We start from the raw sequence: 22517 nt of genomic DNA on the forward strand, positions 1-22517 counted from the left end.
CTATATCTGTGAAAGATGCCATTGCCATTTCAAGAGGGATTGAGTTGAATCTATAGATTGCTTTGGGTATTATGGGCATTTTAATTATGTTAATTATTCCAATCCATGAACACAGTGTATTCTTCCATTTGTTTGTATATTTCTCTGTTGCTTTTCTCAGTATCCTGTAGCTTTCTGAGTATAGGCTTTTTACCTCCTTGGTTAAGTTTATTCCAAGATATCCTTTCTGTTGTTGTTGTTGTTGTTGTTGTTGTTGTTGTTGTTGCAATGACAAATGGGTTTTTTGTTTTTTCAGTTTCTCTTTCTGAAAGTTCATTACTGGTGTATAAAAATGCCGTAGATTCCTGGATGTTAATTTTGTATCTTGCTACTTTTCCAAATTCATTTATTAAATCTAGTAATTTTTGGTGGAGTCTTTAGAGTTTTCTATGTACAATATCATGACAAACTGTGAATAATGAGTTTCATTTCCTCCTTTCCAATTTGAATGGATTTTATTTTTTCTTCTTATCTGATTGCTGTGGCTAAGATTTCTAGTACTATGATGAATAAGAGTGGTGAAAGAGGGCATCCCTGTCTTGTTTCTGTTCTTAAGGGAAATGCCTTTAGGTTTTGCCAATTGAGTAATATTAGCTGTAGTTTTGTGGTATATGTCCTTTATTTGTGTGATTGCTCTATATCCACTTTGCTGAGAGTTGTTATAAAAAATGTGTGCTGGATTCTGTCAAATGCTTTTTCTGCTTCTATTGATATGATCATATTATGACTTTTATCTTTCAGTTTGTTTATGTGATGTACCATATTTATTGGTTGGCGAATATTGCGCAGGCTTGCGTCACCAAAATAAATTTTGTTTGGTCATAATGGATAATCTTTTTAATATATTTCGGGTCTGATTTGCTGATAATTTGTTTTAGATTTTGGCATGTATGTTCATCTGGGAAATTTTGCCAGTAATTTTCTTTCATTGTAGTTTTTCTGGTTTTGGAATTAGGATAAAGCTGGCCTCATAAAAAGAACTTGGAAGTCTTACTTTCTCTTGAATTTTTTGCAATATTTTGAAGAGGATAGGTGTTACTACTTCTTTGAATGTTTGTTAAAAAAACCCTTGTTAACCTGTCAGGTCCAAGACTTTTGTATCCTGGGAGGTTTTTTGTTATTGTTGTTTGTTTGTTTGTTGTTGTTTGTTTGGTTTTTTATCACTGCTTCAATTTCATTAGTTGTTATTGATTCATTCAGATGTTCTGATTCTTCCTGAGTCAGTTTTGGAAGATTGTATGCTTCTAGGAATTTATCCTTTTGTACAGTTTGTTCAATTTGTTGGGATATAGTTGTTTGTAATATTTTCTTACAATCCTTTGTATTTATGTGGTGTCAGTTGCTGCTTCACTTCTCTCTTCCCTAATTTTATTTATTTAGGTTCCCTCTCTTTACTTCTTGATGAGTCAATCTCTATGTGGTCTACTCTTTATGTCATTGTTTATAAGGATTCTCCTCAGCTAGTCTTCAGTTGGTTATTCAGGATGGTTTTACTATATTTTAGTTGTAACTACAGTTTGGTCCTCAGAAAATGTCAGTGTAGCTTCCACTTAATCAGCCATCATCTTGGAATCCTGCATTAGCTGTTTTAGTCAGGCTTCCCCCAACTCTATCTCCAAGTCTGAGACAAGTTTAAGAGTACACAGAAATTTTAAAAATAAATAAATAAATAAGATTAAGAGGGCACATGAATCAAGTGACATAGAAGCTACTACTTAACTTACAATCTATTTCTACTAGTTCCCTAGTTTTTTTATGTTCTATTCCCACAGCCCTCCCACCATGGATTGCCAAGAAAATGAATATTGGGACCAATGGGGACGGTGTGTCACTTGCCAACTGTGTGGCCCTGGACAAGAGCTCTCCAAGGTAAGTCCTAGTGGTCAGAATATTTCTTCTGTTACATCTTAGAAACAGTCTGGCAATTGAGAGGGTCCAAAATTGGGAGAGCCCCACACGTGCTTAATACAGTTCAATGGGCAAAATACGGAATCCAAAGATTATAACAATAGCTGTTATAGCTCCAACAAGAAGTCAACCTGCCAAGGTGAGGGTCAGAAGGGGTTGTTTTCTGCTACCTTGTCTTCCAAATCACTGGCTTGATCCTTGGCTCCATCTAACTTACTATTGATTCATTCTAGTGTATCCTTCATCTCAGATCTTGTATTCATTTATGACTGGTTCTTTTTTGTTTTTATGTCTTCTTTTATACTTAGTATCTCTTTGTTTAAGTCCAAGTTTCCTGAGCATCCTTATAACCATTGCTTTGAACTCTGTATCTGGTAAATTGCTAGCCTCTATCTCATTTAATTATTTTTATCTGGGGATTTCTCCTGTTTGTTTATTTGGGACATGTTTCTTTGTTTCCTTTTTTGGCTACCTTTTTCTATTTGTTTCTGTGTATTATGTATATATGCTATGTCTACCAGTCTTCGTGTGGTGGCTTTATGCAAGGTGTCCTGTGGGTACCAGTAGCACAAGCTCCCTTATCACCCAAGCAAGATTATCTAGGAATGTCTCAAGTGTGGGTTATTGTTGGGGTCCAGCCCCAGTAGGTCCAGGGGTTCCCAAAAGTGTGGACGGAGTCAGCAAAGAAGGAATGACATGGAAACAGAGTTCAGTTGATCAGCAGCCTAGCCAGGATCTCTAGCCAGGATCTCCAGCCAAGTTCTGTGTTTTATTGTCTTATTACATCTGTATTTATACCAGTTGATTTTAATCCTATCAATTTCTATTCCAAAGGTTAGGGCATTTCTTATCTCCATTCCAGGGAGTAAAGATTATGTAGCTTAAGCATGATTGTTTGTAGTTAAAGTGATTAACTACCTGTTGAGGAGAAACCAAGATGGCATCATAGGTAAACACTGGAGATTGCTGCCTCGCACAACCACTTCAAAAATACAACTAAAAGACAGAACAGACATCATCCAGAACCACAGGAAGGCTGGATGAGTGGAAATTCTACAACTAGAAGGAAAGAGAAAAGCATACCAAGACTCAGAGGAGGTGCGGAGCGGAAGTAAAATACAAAGGTGCGGAGGTGCATGTGAAGAGGGCTGGCAGCTGAGGACACGATTGTCTTTTTCAATTGGGAGGGAGTCTCAGGCTCTGAGCACCAGTTCTGGGTGAGTCTCTGGGGATCCAGACTCATACGGGAGAAACAGGACTGTCTGGCATCAGTAGGAACTCGAGGGCAGCTTTCTCTCAGAGGCAATCACAGCGATTGCCGAGGCCTCTGAGGGCAGGACTGAGAGCAGTCATACTGCTCGCCCTGCCTGCCCTGTTAATCCCCTGGGACCCCGCCCCGCCCACACCATGCATGGAGGCTTTTGCATATGAAAGGTCCGGCCCTTTGTAATCTGAAAATTACTTAACAACCTGCAGCTGCCCCAAGGCCCCAGGGCAACTTGCATTGCTTTACAGCTGGCTTCTGCTGGGTATCCTCAGGCAGAGGCTAGATTAGCACCTCCTTAGATCCAAGAGCCAGTGTACCCAGTGGTCAGAGTGGGACCATCTAATTACAACTCAGATCCATAAGGGACACACTCAGGGGGCAGACTCAGTGAGCACCAAAGCCACACTGAAGCAAGTCTAGCCTCATAAGGGTGTCTTCAGCACAGAAGTTCTCCCACCGTAGACACAGCTGACTCTCACAGCCAATTGGCCTGGAGGTCAATTCCTCCCAGTGTTACCTACAACAATCAAAGCTTAACTACAACAAGACTGTGCACAAAGCCCACAAGGGGGTGCACTAAGAATGTCCACCTCAGGTAATTGGAGAGGCTGAGCCACTGGGCCCAATAGGACACTTAGCACAGAAAGCCACTCTATCAACACAGCGAAGCATAAAAAATGCCGAGACAAAGGAACGGGACACAAATGACAGAAATGGAGGAAAGCAAACTACAGGATATAGAGTTCAAAACCACATTTATAAGCTTTTTCAAGAATTTTCTAGAAACCACCAATAAACTCAATGAGTCCCTCAAGAAATCTAGTGAGACCCTCGACGTGGTGATAAAGGACCAACTAGAAATTAAGCATACACTGACTGAAATAAAGAATATTATACAGACTCCCAACAGCAGACCAGAGGATCGCAAGAATCAAGTCAAAGATTTGAAATACGAAGAAGCAAAAAACACCCAACCGGAAAAGCAAAATGAAAAAAGAATCCAAAAATATGAAAATAATGTAAGGAGACGTTGGGACAACTTCAAGCATACCAACATCTGAATTATAGGGGTGCCAGAAGAAGAGAGAGAGCAAGATATTCAAAACCTATTTGAAGAAATAATGACAGAAAACTTCCCCTACCTGGTGAAAGAAATAGACTTACAAGTCCAGGAAGCACAGAGAACCCCAAACAAAAGGAATCCAAAGAGGACCACACCAAGACGCATCATAATTAAAATGCCAAGAGCAAAAGACAAAGAGAGAATCTTAAAAGCAGCAAGAGAAAGAAAGTCAGTTACCTACAAGTGAGTACCCATACGACTATCAGCTGATTTCTCAACAGAAACTTTGCAGGCCAGAAGGGAGTTCCAAGAAATCTTCAAAGTGATGAATACCAAGAACCTACAACCAAGATTACTTTATCCAGCAAAGCTATCATTCAGAATTGAAGGTCAGATAAAGAGCTTCACAGATAAGAAAAAGCTAAAGGAGTTCACCACCAAACCAGTATTATATGAAATGCTGAAAGGTATCCTTTAAGAAGAGGAAGAAGAAGAAAAAGGTACAGATACAAATTATGAACAACAAATATGCATCTATCAACAAGTGAATCTAAGAATCAAGTGAATAAATAATCTGATAAACAGAATGAACTGGTGATTATAATAGAATCAGGGACATAGAAAGGGAATAGACTGACTATTCTTGGGGGGAAAAGGGGTGTGGAGGATGCAGGAAGAAACTGGACAAAAATCGTACACCTATGGATGAGGACAGTGGGTGGGGAGTGAGGGCAGAGGGTGGGGTGGGAACTGGGTGGAGGGGAGTTATGGGGGGAAAAAGAGGAACAAATGTAATGATCTGAACAATAAAGAATTAATTAAAAAAATAAAGTGATTAACTACCTGCCTGGCACTTAGTTAAGGGGTTTTATTCCCTCCCTAACTTCAGGGAAAAATCCCTACCTGGGGAAACATTTCTCGGAGAGGTGACCTTGCTTAAAACACATAGCGCCAAGAAAGGGAGCAAACATATTAAGAACAGTATGCCATATACTCCAGGTCCCTTGAAACATATGCTGTGCAGATGTTTTTTCCCTGCAGCAAGGATGGACCGGCTTCCGGCAGGTTATATGATCCCTATTATTGTAGTTGAGTCTTGATTGTTGTTGGCTCCTCTGTGAGTGGAGTCAACCCTCAGGCTGCCTGTCTGTGAGAACTATCCTTGGCCAGAGCATATGAGCTATTGTGCATGTGGTGACCACATGAAGTGCAATTGGCACTAGCAGGGTCTGGTTCCTGCTTAGATCTCCCCTTGGAGGTGCTACTTGTGGAGCTAATTGGGTCCTGCTCTTATGTGATCTGAAACCTGTCACTGGGTGTGTTGTTTCTGGGGCCTCTTAGGAGAGACTGTAATATAGACCAGTGTCAGACACTACTTGTGACTGGCCTTGAGATGTTTGGTGCTACAAAGTGATCCACAGTTTGTTGCAGCCTCTACTGGGCCTGTTTGTACATAGGAGAGGCCAAGGTGCACACCAAGGATGGATTTCACCATCACCAAACCTAGTGGTAAGTTTTAAAAATGTTCAAGGCACCCTCTGTTCCACCTTCACTTGCCTTTGCCTGCCAGCTGCCTTTTAAGTCAGTCAATGAAAAAAATCTCTGGAATTGTGTGAAATTGGTTCTCAGTGACTCACCAGGTAAAAGTGAGTGGTGTTCACCAGACTGATACAGATTCAAACTCAGTTCCAGTTATAGGTTTGAGTCCAACCAGCAAAAGTTCCAGGGTACACCAAGGCCTGCCACCACCCACCAGATGCCTGCGGACCTTTGTGGTGGGCTAGTGTCTCAGGGAGTTGTTAGGGTGAGGCCAGCAGCATTCATCAAGCCTAAACAGAACAATATTTGTATGAAGGGATGGTTCTGCACAGGTGGGGAACACGAGTGGGAAAATGCCCCCATTTTAGAGCCACACAATTCAGTCTGCCTCTGGACCTCCTTGACAACCCTACCTCTCCAGGGTAGGGATGCTGCAGTCAGGAGAGTGGGGCTAGTGGATCTCCCATGGGGAGACTGTTCTGGGAAGGCTTACGGGAAGGGGAGGCAAATGATCTCCATCCCAGTGCCACACAAATCTGTCTCTGATATCCACTGAGTCCTTCTGAACTCTACATCTTGGATCCAAACAGCTAACTGTTTTACAGAGTGTAAGCTCTAGGAGTCCAGAGGGTGGGGCTATTGCATTCCCTGAGGGTGATGCCCAATGTAGGGGAGTGTTCCACCAAAGAAATATGGTGTCTTTGGAATGTGAAAAGAAAGCACAGAGACCCTGGTGGCTGTCCCTTCAGCTCTTCCCAGAGCCATACAACTCAGTCTTTCCTCAGAGGACTCTATTCTGCTCCAAGCCACCCTCTTTCTGCTGAAGCCCAGGGTGAGTGGCTGTGAATGAGATTTTGTGCTGTGGACCTTTAAGAGGATGCCTGGTTTTCTAGCAGACTCCTGTCTCCCTGGTTGACAAAATTTTTGCTGATTTTCACAGCCAGATGTTATGTGGGCTAGTCTTCCTTGTTCTGGTGCTCTGGGCAAGGGAGCCTGTTGCAGAGTTGAGATCCCATGCTCCTAAGGGGGAGCCTTTGCAGCTGAGATATCCCTCCAGAATCTCACCCCCCCCCCCATGAGTGTGGGGCCAACCATTTTCACATCTCCACGCTTCCTACTAGTCTCTATGTGGCTTCTGTAAATCCTTAGTTATAAAACTTCTGTCTGGCTACTCTTCAGTTGGTTTTTCATGTGGCTTTTTCTATATTTTAGTTGTAATTCCACTTTGGTTCTGGGAGGAGATGAATGTAACTTCCACCTTTTTCTCAGCCATCTTTAATCTCCTACAAAATCTATTTAAAATATCACATTGATCTCTTTTTTAACATAGTTTTATTGATTTCAGAGAGGAAGGGAGAGGGAGAGGGAGAGAGAGATAGAAACATCAATGATGAGAGAGAATCATTGATCAGCTGCATCCTGAACGCCCCCTACTGGAAGATCAAGCCCACAATCCGGGCATGTGCCCTTGACTGGAATCGAACCAGTGACCCTTCAGTCCACAGGCCGATGCTCTATCCACCGAGCCCAACAGGCTAGGGCTCACATTGATCTTTATGATAAAAATTATGTCACTCCCCAAAAAATATCTCTTACAAATGTTTCTGTCATGTACATGGCTTTTACCTGTAAAGCTATCTGAACTTCCCCAAGGGAGAAAAATAAGTGTTTCTGTCAAACTGCTTATCAAACTCAAAAAATTGCCCATGATTAAATGTACATTTGTCTAAGCAACGTTCTGGTACCATTCTTTTTTCTTCACCACTAGAAAGCTCAGAGAAAGTGAATGAATTGCAATATTGTGCTCTGGAAAAAGCTTTATATATAAACTAGAGGCCCGGTGCACAAAATTTGTACATGAGGGGAGGGTCCCCTCAGCCCAGCCTGCACCCTCTCCAATCTGGGACCCCTCGGGGGATGTCTGACTTCCAGTTTAGGCCTGATCACAGGGATTGGGCTTAAACCAGCAGTTGGACATCCCTCTCACAATCCTGGACCGCTGGCTCCTAACCGCTCACCTGCCTGTTCGCTCCTAACTGCCCCCCTTCCAGCCTGATTACCCCTAACTGCCTCTGCCTGCCGGCCCGATCGCACCAACTCCCCCCATTCCCGCCGGCCTGGTTGCCCCCAACTGCCTCCCCTGCCAGCCTGGTCACCCCACACAGCCTGCTGCTTGGTCATTTGGTCATCCCTCACTAACCCCCCTGCCAGCCTGGTCACCCCACTCAGACTGTTCAGTCGTCCATTCAGTTGCGATGCTTGCTTAGGCTTTTATATAGATAGACTAGAGGCACAGTGCACAAAAATTTGTGAACTCAGGGGGGTCCCTCAGCCTGGCCTGTGCCTTCTTGCAGTCTGGGACCCCTTGGGGGATGACCACTTGCTGGCTTAGGCCTGCTCCCAGGGGGATTGGATCTAAGCTGGCAGTCAGACATACCTCTGGCAGCGCAGGAGCCCTCAGGGGATGTCCACTTGCCAGTGAGGAGCAGGCCTAAGCTGCAGTCTGACATCCTTAGTGCTGCTGAGGAGGTGGGAGAGGTTCCCACCACCACCGCTGTACTGGCAGCCGTCAGCCTGGCTTGTGGCTGAGCAGAGCTCCCCCTGTGGAAGCACACTGACCACCAGGGGGCAGCTCCTGCATTGAGTGTCTGCCCCCTGGTGGTCAGTGTGTGTCATAGTGACCAGTCATTCCCAGTCATTCTGCTGTTAGGGTTAGTTTGCATATTAGCCTTTTATTATATAGGATAGAGGCCTGGTGCATGGGTGGGGGCCAGCTGGTTTGCCCTGAAGGGTGTCCCAGATCAGGGTGAGGGTCCCCACTGGGGTGCCTGGCCAGCCTGGGTGAGGGGCTGATGGCTGTTTGCAGGCTGGTCACGGCCCCTAGACACCCAAGCTCCCAGTGGAGGCTGGCTGGAAGCAGGTACCTGTGATTTATTTGCCTTCTATAATTGAAACTTTGTTGCCATGAGCGGAGGCCACAGCCAGCTCAGGGCAGGCGGAAAGCTTGGCTTCCTCCATCACCCGGGCAACCAAGCCTCCTGTGTGCTCCAGCTCCATGGCTGCCCATCTTGGTTGGGTTAATTTGCATATAGTTGCTCTGGTGGGTGTGGCTTGAGGCATAACAAAGGTATGGTCAATTAGCATCTTTGTCTTTTATTAGTGTAGATAGCTTATACTTATTTGGCAGTCTATACCTTGTAATGATCTCTCATGTGCATCATCTCATTTGGCTCTCAGACTCACCAAGATGGCATTATCAACCTCATAGGTTTTAGATGAGGAAACTAAGATTCAAAGACAGAGGATAAGTGACGTTCTCAAAGTCAGAATGGTTCAGTAAAAATAAGCCAGATACACCTGGATTTGAGTCCCAGCTTTCCTGTGGGCAAATTAGTTCATCACTGACTCAATTTGGATGTACTAAGTTAAAAGTAACATAAAATTTAACAGCTTGAACCATAGCACATTTATTTATTTAATGAAGTTTGGAGGCAGAGAGCTTTGTGGTTAGTTGGGCAGATCAACAACTTTGTAAAGGTTGTTTTTATCCTTCATCTTGGGCACCTTGCTGTTTTGTCCTCATGCTTGTGGCCTCTTGGTTGCCACAACCCAAAACATCACATATTCACACTACAGTCAAAGTCAGGAAGAAAGTTCAGGGGAAAAGTAGCTTGACTTTTATTAGGGAAGAAGGATTTTCCCTAGAACTCCCAGAGATTTCCACTTATATCTTATGGATCAGAACTGCATGCTTTAAGTATCTTTATACTGCAATTGAAGCTAGTAAATGAGTACCTGACAAATAGAAATGGGATTGCCATGATTGACTAAGACCAATGAAGAACCAATTTTTTGGCTGGTCACCTTGTCACCCAGAATGAAATCAATGTTCTGTTAGTAAGGGAGAAAAAAATGAATAGTGAATATTGAATAAGCAGCTAACAGAATCTGAAAGTGCATTCATATGAATAGTAAACATCAATGCAAATAATTATTTGCAGAAAAATCAAAATTATTTTCTCAGGACATATTTCTAGAAGTATAATTACCAAGCTATGTAATGCATACAGCTTTAAGATTCTTGAAATATATTAGCAGATAACATTTTTTATTTTTTTATTTTAGAGAGAGAGGATGAGAGAGAGGGAGAAAAAGAGAGAGAGAGATTTGTTGTTCCACTTGTTTATGCATTCATACTCTGATGATTGTATGTGGCCTGACCAGGGATTGAACCCACAACCTTGGTGTATTGGGATGACACTCTAACCAACTGAGATACTCAGCCAGGGCCAACACTTCTTATTTTTTACTAATTTTCATTGAAATGACATTTATTTTCAACAGTGCATGGAATTCTTAAATTTCAAATGCTTAATCACACATGAATAATGCATGTTTTTGTCATCTATTAATTTTATGCCTCCCTTTGTAACATTACATTACTAATTTATAAGAACTTTATGAATTTTTTTTTCATTCTTTGCTAGAGAAAAATCAAAACATTGTTGTATTTATTTGTCTATTTGCATTTCCAATTTTATGAATTGTTCCTTATTGATTGCTTTTCTGTTTTACTCATTTTTTATAGTTCATTCTTGACTCATATAAGGCAGCTGAGTAGACAAGCATGTAGCACAATAAAGAGCATTTTAAAAATAATTTATATAAAGTATAAAAATTTAAAAATCAAATTGTTTTGAATTTTGTTTCATTTTATCATCTTTTGACTATTTCATATATTTTCCATTTGACATATTAATTTGATGACATACATTATCATATTACAAAAATTAAAATATCTTACATTCCCAAGAAAACATTATTGATTGTAATTTTGGTTTAAATACCCTATTATGTTTTATAAATTAATATTTTACTTATAATAAATAAATGCTCGTATTGCACTACAAACATCAAAATGTGTATCATAATTGTGTTAGCTTAGTAAAATTAATAAAAAAGATCAATGTTTTTCTGGTTATAAAACCAGTTACTAGCTAAAGAATTTTTGGGGCTTTGATTATTTGGAAGAATTTACTTTACCTCCTAATTAGGAAAGAGGATTCTCAATATAATATTTTATGGTAATTTGTTTCTTTTTATTTTTAAGAAATGATTCATCTATTCATTTAAGTAATTATTATTGAAGACAATCTGTGACTATTTTTACCCAATATGCAAATCTCTACTTTTAATTGGTGTACATAAACCATTTATATTTAAGGTAATTATTGATATGTTAAAACCAATTTCTGCTATTTTGTTATTATCTCTCCCCACCGCCCTTTCCTTCGGTAATCATCATACTGTTGTCTGTGTCTATGAATATTTTTTTTTGCTTAATCTCTTCACCTTTTTTACCCAATACCCAACCCCCTTCCCCTCTGTAAGCTGTCAGTCTGTTCTTTTTATCTATAAGTCTTTTTTTATTTTGTCTGTTTGTTTATTCATTAGATTCCACATATAAGTGAAATCATATGTTATTTGTCTTTCTGTTACTGGCTTATTTTCCTTAGCACAATACTCTTTTAAAAAACTGTTATTTGTTAATATAGTAGTCTATTGCTGAGGTGTTTTTCAAAGTATTTTTGCAGACTGCCATATGTAGTCACTGAAGTCTCTGTTCCTTTAGATTATGTTCAGCTAATATTTTGACATAGATTTCATGAGTGTCAAGAGTTAAAAAATTAAACAACATCAACAACGTAAACACACACACACACACACACACACACACACACACACACAATTCCCAGTTTTTGGAGATTGGCTCTGTGCTGAAGCACTCCTTCAACACTTAGTCAAACTTGCACTTACCCTATGGATTAGTCCAGTGTGTTATTGGAGGGGGTTTCTCTCTTCCAGAGACCAGCGCCGAAAGAGAGAACATGGGGGTTCATGAAATCTTGAATAGAACGCGACGAGGTTTAAGGAACAATGAAAAAACATAAGACTGAGACAGAAATAGAGTGAAAGCTGGGCCTGGGTGTGGCGACTGCCCTCTGATGGAGGGACAGACACAGAGAGCATCAGCACCGCAAGCAGATTTATTTATACTCGAATAACAGGAAGTTACATCACATCTGGGTGACCCTTGAGTTCCTGGCGACATCATGAGATCCACCCCCTTAACACTGGGCGGGAAGGTCAAACTGAGTGGTGTTCCAATCTCTTGATTAGTTCCACCCCCAGGGCATGGCTCTGCCTGCGCTCTGAGTTTCAGCCAACATAATTAAAGATGCTCGAGTGTTTTGCCAGAAGCCCTTAACAGTGTGTAAACTTTGGGTCTTCTCTGGTCTTTTCTACGCATGTGTCTTGCCTTAGGCATGCATGTGCCTTTCTAAATCACCCCATATATATGGGTACTTTCTTAATTTCCTAAAGAATCTTCCCTAGTTTTAGCTCATATGATTAGGCAGTCTATTGTGTGTGTTCACTCATTATTTGTTACCCCAGGCATCTGTGGTTTGTTAGTTTGCTTTTTGACTTTTTTTAAACAAATGCCCACCCTTTATCAGTCTGCATTCTGAATTGAGTGAAATAGAGGTGATCGCCATGTCTCAGTCCTTCAGGTGGCCACCAGACACATTGGAGCAGACATACACAATACTTTGTGAATAAGCTTTGCTGAACTCACTTGGAAACTAGGAATAAATTTCTCACACTAGGAACATAGGCTGATTCCACGTAAAGACTGCCTCCACCTTAGGACTGTTAATACTCTGTGGAGAGGGCTGTGGTAAGGGAAAGTAAAAATGGCACAAAAAATTCCTATCATTTATAAGTTGCCTTTTTCTTGATTCAGCATTTGTTTCATTATATAAACCTTTGACTGTTTCCAAGAGTTATGACAACATTGATTCTGACAGTTTCTGCTTGCTTTTCTATGTTTCTGTGAAGGAATGAAAGCTTGGAGCTGCTGCTTCTTCCATTGTCTTGGCATCCTGTCATTTTTAATATATCGATTTCACCATCTCCCTGTATATCCCTATGTACCAGAAAATCAAAGTATAAAGAAAATGAAGGATATATTAAGTATCAAGCATTTGGGGAGCAGGCCTGGGAGAGACACACGTCATTTTAATCCATTGGCTAAAAACTAGGCACATGGCTTATCTAACTGCAGTGGTGAACAAGCCAGTTTCTGCCAGAACTACCACATAGTTCATATCCATTGATAATTAGAATTGTGTCTTTGAGAAAGAGATATGGCATATCAGGCTGGAACCTTGTTCCTAGGTTAAAATGTCATAGCTAGAAAAACATTTATAGACCATCTATTTGAATTTCCTATGACTCCCCAAAATTGAGAAGGGTCAGCCAGAGTCACAGTGAGTCAATACCAGACCTCAGCCAAAAGCCAGCTGGATTACTCATCTCTCCTCTATACCATTGGCATTCAGACATTTTTTTACCATTGCCAAGAGTAATAAATTTTTCATCACAAGCCAACACATACTTATATAGATTTTATCTGTAAAATTTTACAAAGCAATACTGAGGTAGATAGTGAATACAGCTATTTGTCAAATCTCTTCAGCTCCTTGCTTTCTAGAATATTGTAGAATTTCACTTTATTTTACTTTCATAGTTACTAATAATCAGGTGATATGTGTGGTCAAGGATATGTGAGCAACATGACATGGGAAGAACCATGTTCTCTTTTCCCTGATGCTCCAATCATGGCAGCACAAAGATGAAACCTCTGTCACCCAGGTGACCCAATGAGAATAATGTAAAGCAGAGCCCCCAGGAAACTTCTGGTAGGCAAATAGTGTGAGTGAAAAATAAACTTTTGTGGTGTGTTTCTTTTAAAGACACTGAAATTTGGAGTTTGCTTTTTGCCATAGCATGACATAGCCTATGATGACTGATATAAGTACCTAGCTTTAGTGTATGCTATGCACTGTGGTACTTTATATCATTATTTTATTTTGCCTTATTACAAAATTTTAGTGCTGTTTGTAACCTAGTAAACTGATTTCATGACTTGGTAATGGGTTGCAACTTGCAGTTTGTAAACTCTGTACAATACCCACTTGTCCCATAGCTGATCCTCTATCCAAGTTCCTGTACAGCAATGTTAGTGACTCCCATTTCTCTGCAGGATTGTGGTTATGGAGAGGGTGGAGATGCATACTGCACAGCCTGCCCTCCACGCAGATACAAAAGTAGCTGGGGCCATCATAGATGTCATATTTGCATCACCTGTGCTGTCATCAATCGTGTCCAAAAGGACAATTGCACAGCTACCTCTAATGCTGTCTGTGGGGACTGTCTTCCAAGGTGAGCCTGCTCTATGAAGTGAAGTCGTTCTGGGCCTTCTCCAGCCCTTGGAGTTTTCTCAGAGCCTAGATAAAGTAGTCTAACTGTCCATTTCATGACAAGTGTAAGCGCCCACTAATGCAAAACAGTGTCTTGCCAAGATCCCACTATAAAGTGCCTATCACATGGTCAGCCACAGATGAGTATTTAACAACTTTATTATGCTGGCATGCTTAGCTCAGACCCAACATTCAAGGTAAATCTCACTGTAGACATAAAAGAAATTAGGAAGCAGTTGGTGTGAAAGCAGTGCTCTCCTCTCTTGTGATATTAATTCCCTTTATGGCTATAGGGTGTGGTGAATTGGAGGGAAAAGTGGAGTATCTGGGACTCTGAGTCTGAATAAGACATAGAGACAGATAATTCATGAGGGGTGATGGTGGGTCCTGGCTTTCAGGATCGCAAGACTCTTAAAAGCTGCCTATGGTCTCAGGAAGGACAAATCCAAGGGCATTGATTGTTTGATCACCTTGAAACTCTTTCTTGCTCTGACCACAGGTTCTACCAAAAGACACGCATTGGAGGCCTGCAGGACCGAGAGTGCATCCCATGCACGAAGCAGACCCCCACCTCTGAGGTTCAATGTTTGTATCCAGTTCTCTTCTCTTTTTCCTTCCCCAACCCATTGGGTAGCAGTAAGCCAGGGTAGTAAAGACTTCTACTGCCCCATCATACTTCTTCCTATAGTTTAGATTGACAAGGGAATCAGATTTGAATCCTGGTTTTCCAATGTATTATATTTGTAACCCTCTGCAAATCATTGAAATTTGTTGACCCTCATCTGAAAAAAAATATGTTAGGACAGTCATTTTTCATATTTTATTGGATGGCTATCTATATCTAATGAAATAATGGATTTAGAAAGTAGCTTATAAATTATAACATGTGTATACTTGTGGATGATGATGATATGAGGTTTATAATAGTCCCTAGTGCTTAGGACTAGTAAAGGCTAAATGAAGTACTAGGATCTAGTCTATGCTTATATCACCATCAATTTATCTGTCCATCTGCCTATCATTTTCATATATCTACCATCCATATATCTACTCATGTATTCTTTTTAAATTATTTATGACTTTTTAAATAATAAAATAGTTCAAATATGTAGAAATATTTAAAATGCAGAAAATATAAAATGCTCAGTAACCCAACATCCATAAATCTTGACATTTTGCATTTTTACTTCAGATATTTTTAAAAGAATGAGGACTTCACAGGTTTAATGGAATTCCCTTTTTCATCCTCTCTGAGTTCTATTATCTACTAACTTCCCCAGAGGCAACCACTATCATGAAATTGTATGTATCTTGCTGGTAGGCTATGCTACAGTAACAAACTCCACAATCTGAGTGACTTAATACAACAAAAGTTTGTTTTTCACTATGCAAAGGCCTCCTCCATCTTGTGACTATATCATCTACATCATGTGACTTCCAGGTTAATGAGACATGAAAAGAGATTGAGAAGGCATACTTGCTTTTAATTACTTCAGTCTGCAAGTGACACACATCCATTGGCCAGAAGTACTCTGATGGCCTTAGTATAAGAGTGAATGGGAAATGCAGGGAAGCATGTGAATAATTGGTGAACACTATGATGCTCCAATTTCTCTACCCATGTTTTAATACTTATATTCTTTTGTAACATCTATAATAATAAAAGCATAATATGCAAATTGATTGAACAGTTAAACAGCAGAACAACTGTCTGAACGACCAGCTATGACATGCACTGGTGCCAGGCCAGCCAAGGCAGGTGTGATGCGATTGGTTGGGGTTCCTACCATCGCTCCATAGACGCCCTGCAGAGGGAAGCCCAGGCTACCCAGCCTATGGCACTGAGGTGGGTGGGCAGGGCTTCCCTCCTTGGGGTGATTGATCACGGGGCTCTAGGACTGCAAGAGGGCACAGCCCAGGCTGAGGGACCCCCCTCCCCGAGTGCACAAATTTTGTGCACCAGGCCTCTAGTATATACATATTTATCAACAATATATGCTGTTATTTATATTTTATAATGTTTTATATAAATGACATCAAGTTACACACTTTCTTTCTCTGATTTGTTTTCTCCTCTGGATTATTTATATGAATCCATACATGTATGTTATTTTAAATGCTATATAATATTATATCATAGGATTATATCATGATTTATTTATCTTGTGCCCATGGATGAACACTTTGTTTCCATTTTCCTAGGTTATATAACTAGAGGTGACATAGAAAGACTGTAGGTTATGTACATCTTCAAATATTTGTACTAATTTATACCATATTAGTAGTATATGCTAATATCTCTGCTTTATTCTTTACATTTTTGCCTAATCCACAAAAGAGTAAAACCAGCTTATCAGCCCTAAAAGGGAAAGGCCTTAGGGAGAGATGGATGGCCTGAGGAAGTCCAGGCCCAGTGTTAGGGTGACTGTTGACTGCCTACACTGATTGACTTCCCCTAATTTCTTGTCTCACAGGTGCCTTCCGGTTGAGCTTAGTGAAGGCAAATGTACCCACAGTGCCCCCTCAGGAGGCCACACTTGTACTGGTGAGCAGTGTGCTCATGGTGTTTACTCTGGCATTCCTGGGGCTCTTCTTCCTCTACTGCAAGCAGTTCTTCAACAGACATCGCCAGAATGGTAAGTGTAGCTGCTTGGTATTACATGAATCAAGGTCATGATCACCAGGAACTGGGACTGGGAGGTAGTAGACCTTACATACTGTGCTGGACAACCCCAGAGGTAGACTATCGGCGGCTGGCAGTAGAAAGCACGGGACTTCAGAGATGACTGAGACCAACCCTGAGCATTCACAGGACCTGCTTCATTAAGATACAGAGCTTCATAAAGGAACAAAACAGCATGGGAAAAGCATTAAAATAAATTCTTCAGACCTAGATTCTAAGTCTACATCTGAATCACTGTATAACTATAGTCAGGTCATCTAACTTCTTTAGGCCTCTTTCTCCCTAATCTTTAAAATGACAGGTAGAATTAGATAACTTGGTTTTTTAAGTTATTTTACAATTTTTCATTTCTACTAAGAGGTATAGACTCGGGAACATGTCAGGAATGAAGGGAAGCTGGCTGGATTTGAGATATGACTGTAATAAGAGTGGGTGAAGTCTCAGATAACTGTTATTAGTATAGTTATAACCCAAATGTTGGTAGCTGAGAGCTCAGAGTACAGAGGAGTTGGCAAATCTAGAGGTTTTTGCCCCAGACAATAATGATATCCAAAAAGATCTGGCAGCCCATAGGAGATAGCCATATGAAATTGTAAATGGAAGGTCATATTTAAATCAGTGGTAACATTGTGATGTTTTTTCATTACAACTTCAACCATTAGCCAAAAAATGGAGAAAGAATGTCCAGATCACTGAGGGCAAAGATAGGGGATGTAGGATGATGGCTGGCCAGGACCAGGCAGGGTATTAAAACTCCAGCCAAGGGTACTGAGGCTAAGTACAGTTTATGTGTCATCAAGGGAACTGAAAGCTATGGAGAGATACTAAAACAGGAACACAGGCTACTGAATGTTCTTAATGCTATCTGCAAACTGCTGTTGATTTAGTAAGATTTACAGGATATTGGGGTCCTTAAGACTCCTCTTTAGTCAATTGGATGCAGGGCCCAAAGCAATACAACTTTTACCTCTCTCTATTTGTATGAGAAGATCCCTCTTATATAGACCTACCTTGGTCACTTTGACTCTAGAGCCTGTCATATGATCTTCAAAAAGCCTAACAGATGTGTTTTGCTGTACCCCTGGCTTAAATTGAGATTAATCTAGCATTTATGGGCTTCAGGGACACAAGAGGAACACTGTTGTCGATTTATAACCCTTATTAAACTCTATTTCTCTCTCTTCTACTCATTGGAAATTGTGATTCAGGGTAGACCATCCTGTATTTGACTTTGGAGGTTAGTTTCTCAAATAGGAGCTGTTGCCCAGTCCTTGGGCACAAAACATAGACAATGAAGCATTTGGGCCACAGAGCCCAGAAAGATGAGGCACCACCTGAGATCTGCCTGTCTCCCTTTTCTTGACTCTGAGAGAAGGAATAGGTAACTTTTTTATGCTTTTTCTCTGTCCTCAACATAATGTAGTTCCCTTCTGTGAAGAACTGAGGGCAGGCAGCTCCCTTAGGGTCTCCATATGGAAAAGAGGATTAGACAATTTTTCCATTGGGATGGGTGCTTATCAGGAGTCACTGACTTACAAGCATACTGTGGTTGTATAGGTGAGATTAACATGTGAATTAGATCCAATATAAGGTGCAGCAGAGAGTAGTAGTGACTGTGGCAAACTGAAGAATTCATCTCCTGTCTAAAGGGGAATTTACTACTCAGATCCAGTTATTTGTTACCATGTGGGGATATTCAATATTTCAAGATCTCCTGGATTTTTCAAAAGAGCAAAATATCTGGATTTTTTTAATGAAATATTTTTAAGCTCTGACAATGAGTTCTAATAAAAAGTAAAATCACAACCACAATGTGAAGGTCAAGAAAATACATGTAAGCTCACAGTTTGTAATCTGATGTCAAATCAGACTTAGGTATGAAGGATATATTACTTTTCCATCACTGACATAACAAATTACCACAAATTTGATGGCTTAAAATGATACCCATTTATTATCTCTCTATTTCCATAGATCAGAAGTTTTGCAGGCTCAGTTGAATCTCTGCTTAGAATCTCACAAGACTGAAATAAAGGTGTAGGGAGGACTGTGTTCCTTTCTGGAAGCTCCAGAGGAGACTGCATTTCCTTGATCATTCAGGAAGATGGAAGAATTCCGTTCCTTGAATTTATAAGGCTGAGGTCCCATTTATATGTTGACTGTCAGCTGAGAGTCATTCCAAGTTTCTAGAGGTCACCCACATTCTCTGGCTTATGACCCTGTTCCATTTTCAAAACTAGCAATGACGAGTTGAGTTCTTTGGATGACTCATCTTTCTGATATTCTTTCTGTTTCTTCTGGCTCCCTCTTCTACTTTTAAGGATACATGTGATTATTTTTGGTCCACTTGGGTAATCCAGGGTAATGTCCCTATTTTAAGGCCCATGTCCTTAATGCTATCTTAAGTGCCTTTGCCATATAACATACACACAGGCATAACACCAGAAGGTGAAGATCATGGTGTTGGGTGTCAAAACCCTGCTTCCCACAAAAGTTTACTTTTTCTCTGGATAAATGAGTCTTTTATCAAATATATATTTTTTTATTGTTGACAGTATTGTAGACATCCCCCTTCTCCCCCTCTTTCCCCCTCCACCAAGCCCCTACTCCTCTATCCCTTCACCACACTATTGTCGGTGTCCATGGGCAATGTATATGAATTATTTAGTTTATCTCTTCTTGACCCCCCCCCCTTCCCTCTGAGATATGTCAGTCATTCCATGCCTCTGGATCTATTTTGTTGATCTGTTTATTTTGTTCATTAGATTCCACAAATAAGTGAGATCTTGCAATATTTGTCTTTTTCTGACTGACTTATTTCACTCACTATAGTATTATAATTTACCCTGCTTCACTACCAGGTAGCCTCAATATGATACCCCAATTTAAGTATGTTTCTCAAATGTCACCTCAGACTGGTGTTAGGTGATCTGGTCCCCAGGAAGAGGAAGGAGAGTGCTAGCTCCCAGACCCTTTTTTATCTTGTATTCAGGACCAGGTGCCTTCTGAAAGGAGCTCCTGCCTTTGGGTGACCCAGTGGCTTTCTGCTTCGGGTTACAGGAGGTTCGCTGCAGTTTGAGGCTGACGAGGCAGCGGAGGAGGAATCTCTCTTCCCTATGCCACCTGGCCAAGAGACCAATCCTGAGTCCCCACTGAGTGAAAGCATCTTTGAGACCCAGCCATTTAACCCCATCCTGGATGATGACCGCAGCTCAACTCGTGGCTTCCCCACCCAGGAATCTTTTACCATGGCCTCCTGCGCCTCAGAAAGACACTCCCACTGGGTCCACACTCCCATCGAATGCACAGAGCTGGACCTGCAAAAGTTTTCCAGCTCTGTCTCCTATACTGGAGCTGAGACCTTGGCAAGGGGACACAGCTGAAAGCTCTGGAGAGAGGCTGGAACTCAATGTGCCTCTTGAAGTTCCCAGCCCTTAACTCTCTACTGAGGTGAGCTGAAAAGATGGGGAAGAAAGACCAGAAGTTTGGGACCACCCCAGAAGAATTATCCTCTTGAATACTATTGTTTAGTAGGGCTAGCAGTAGAGGAACAGCAAGCTAGGATCACTGATGGATGTTAGAGCAACAGTGATAATACTAATCATTTGAGCAAATCAGATATCACATTTCTGGGCCTTCAAGGAACTGACTAGGTTGATGTGACACCTATCTCTTTATTCTTGCTTGTTGCAAGGATTCTTAGATCCCACTATCTAATAGTGATTCAGTGATCTCCCTCCATGTAAACAAGAACCATGACACAGTAGAAAAATATACAGGCCTGACATCTGGGAGCCCTATATTTCAAATCTACCTACATCCATTAATAGCTATGTGAACCTGTATAAATCTCTTTACCTCTCTGAGCTGCAGGTCCTTAATCTGTAAAATTTAGATCAGTCACCTCATATCTTCTGTGAGTGTTGAATGAGAAATGCATGTGCAAGTGCCTTTTATAGTATTTGATGCATTAGAGATGTTTAAACTATGTTAGTTTTTCTTTCCTTTCCCCACTCCCAGCCACAATCTACACAGTCATTCATATACACTAAACTCATATTTAAAACATCCCTTTATTGTAAGCAGGTTGGGGTTTGTTAGCCTTATTTTATAGAAGCAGGGACTGAGACACAGAAAGGGAAAGTGATTTGCTCAAAATCAATCATAGAGCAAATCTGTTGCAGAACTAAGCTCAAGCCCTGTTTTGGGGCTACAATACAGAGCTTTTCCAACTCTATCAATGCAACTATTCCATAGACAATGTTGCTTTCTCAAAGGCTTAAGGAGCATGAGGCAGTGTGAGGCAGGATGGTTGGTATATTCCTACTTTTCAACTAACCAGCTACCTTTCACTACCCATTCCACCTAAGATATTGTCCAGGTCCTTCAATTACATGCTCCTCCCTACATCCTACCTGAGAAAATGTGAACGATATGTGGATGAATGCCAAAACTACTATCAAAACAGTCAAGTCCAACCTATCCTTCAAGTCCTCCAATACATGCATGAGTCCCTTTTATAATATTCCACCAAGTTTCTTTGTCATCCTTACTCTCATATTTGCAGTGTCAGTAAGAGTACCACTCACTGCTCAATGTGTATTGCAACTATGATTGGTGGATTTGAACTCAACAGGAAGAAAAGCTTTCTGTCTCCTGTAGTAACAGCCATTGGGTCCTGGTTCTGTTCCTTGGACTGCACAGAACTCATTTGCTTTCTCTGCCTTGTGATAGCCCTGATAAAGTCTGGAGATAGCATCTCCTCTCTGGAAAGTACTACTTTGGGTTCCTCTAAAGTATGTGCAACTTAGAGCTGAACCCAGTTTCAAAAGGAATGGTCTCACCAGTGTAGAATAGACTATCATCTCCCAGGTAGGTGACATATTTCTGTTATTAAAGCTTAAACTATTGGCCTAAACCATGCTAGATAGTTTTTATTTGGGGAGGAAGCTAGCAAGATTGCACCCACAGTTTTCTAACTTGCTCTGCTCCTTCCCTAGGTCTCTTGGGCTCCTGGCAGCCTTGCCCAGTCATTCTCCCTGGACGCTCCTGCCTTATTTCTATACCACAGCAGCAGGGCCTGGAATGTGGTGTCCTCAACAGCTACTACTCTACAGATGGGGTATATCTTATCCCCTCCTACCAGAGAATTGATTCTTCACCATTTTCCCAAGACTGATCTACAGCATTTCTTGCTTAACTATTCTAGCTAGACTGGAGAGCTGGATTCCACAGCCATGGGCCTACCAAACATGTCCCTAGCTCAGCTGGATTATAGAGAAGAGGGAAGGTGTTGAGAAATAATGATGTAGAGTTTTACTGAGTACATCTTTGATCAGGTGGACCTGAAGGAATGGCCTCTCGGTACTCTATTGATACATCTACCTAGCACTTTATGGACAAAAATCAGATCCTTCCCCTTTTAGATCCTCTGCACTGACCCTCTCCCTAACACACACACACACACACACACACACACACACACACACACACACACACACACACCCCTACATGTATCTTGGGAGAGGCCTGGCATTTTGATTCCCCATTCATCTTCTAGATTTCTGTTACTGTGACAGCTTTGGAGTTAGCCCATTTGCCAGAGTCTTCCATCCCATATATAGGTATCTACTCTTCTTTAGTGGGGAGTTAACTCAACTAAGTGTCTTTTTGATCTTTAAAATAGTAGCTCCT

The 22517-nt window shown here is 41.0% G+C and overlaps 1 protein-coding gene across 3 annotated transcripts; it reads left to right on the forward strand.

Moving 5' to 3' along the window:
- Positions 1-1817: 1817 nt before the first annotated feature.
- Positions 1818-20246, forward strand: EDA2R (ectodysplasin A2 receptor). Of its 3 annotated transcripts, XM_036305975.1 has the most exons (6): positions 1818-1908; positions 13924-14102; positions 14640-14725; positions 16615-16780; positions 19656-19712; positions 19861-20246. In XM_036305975.1, exons 1-6 carry the CDS (start codon positions 1822-1824, stop codon positions 20204-20206), a joined length of 921 nt encoding a protein of 306 aa, XP_036161868.1. In that variant the 5' UTR covers positions 1818-1821; the 3' UTR covers positions 20207-20246. The 3 variants fall into 3 exon arrangements, with proteins under 3 accessions (XP_036161868.1, XP_036161869.1, XP_036161870.1); XM_036305976.1 differs by lacking the exon at positions 19656-19712; XM_036305977.1 differs by lacking the exon at positions 19656-19712 and having other exon boundaries at positions 16615-16776; positions 19884-20246.
- Positions 20247-22517: the final 2271 nt, after the last annotated feature.

This window comes from Myotis myotis, unplaced genomic scaffold (genome assembly GCF_014108235.1).
Source record: "Myotis myotis isolate mMyoMyo1 unplaced genomic scaffold, mMyoMyo1.p scaffold_m19_p_4, whole genome shotgun sequence".
Classification (NCBI taxonomy): Eukaryota; Metazoa; Chordata; class Mammalia; order Chiroptera; family Vespertilionidae; genus Myotis; species Myotis myotis.

Coding starts and splice junctions, on each gene's coding strand:
- EDA2R (XM_036305975.1), top strand. CDS start 1,822: ATGGATTGCCAAGAAAATGAATATTGGGACCAATGGGGACGGTGTGTC. Junction 16,781..19,655: donor AGACATCGCCAGAATGGTAA/GTGTAGCTGCTT, acceptor CACTCACTATAG/TATTATAATTTACCCTGCTT. Junction 19,713..19,860: donor AATATGATACCCCAATTTAA/GTATGTTTCTCA, acceptor TGGGTGACCCAG/TGGCTTTCTGCTTCGGGTTA.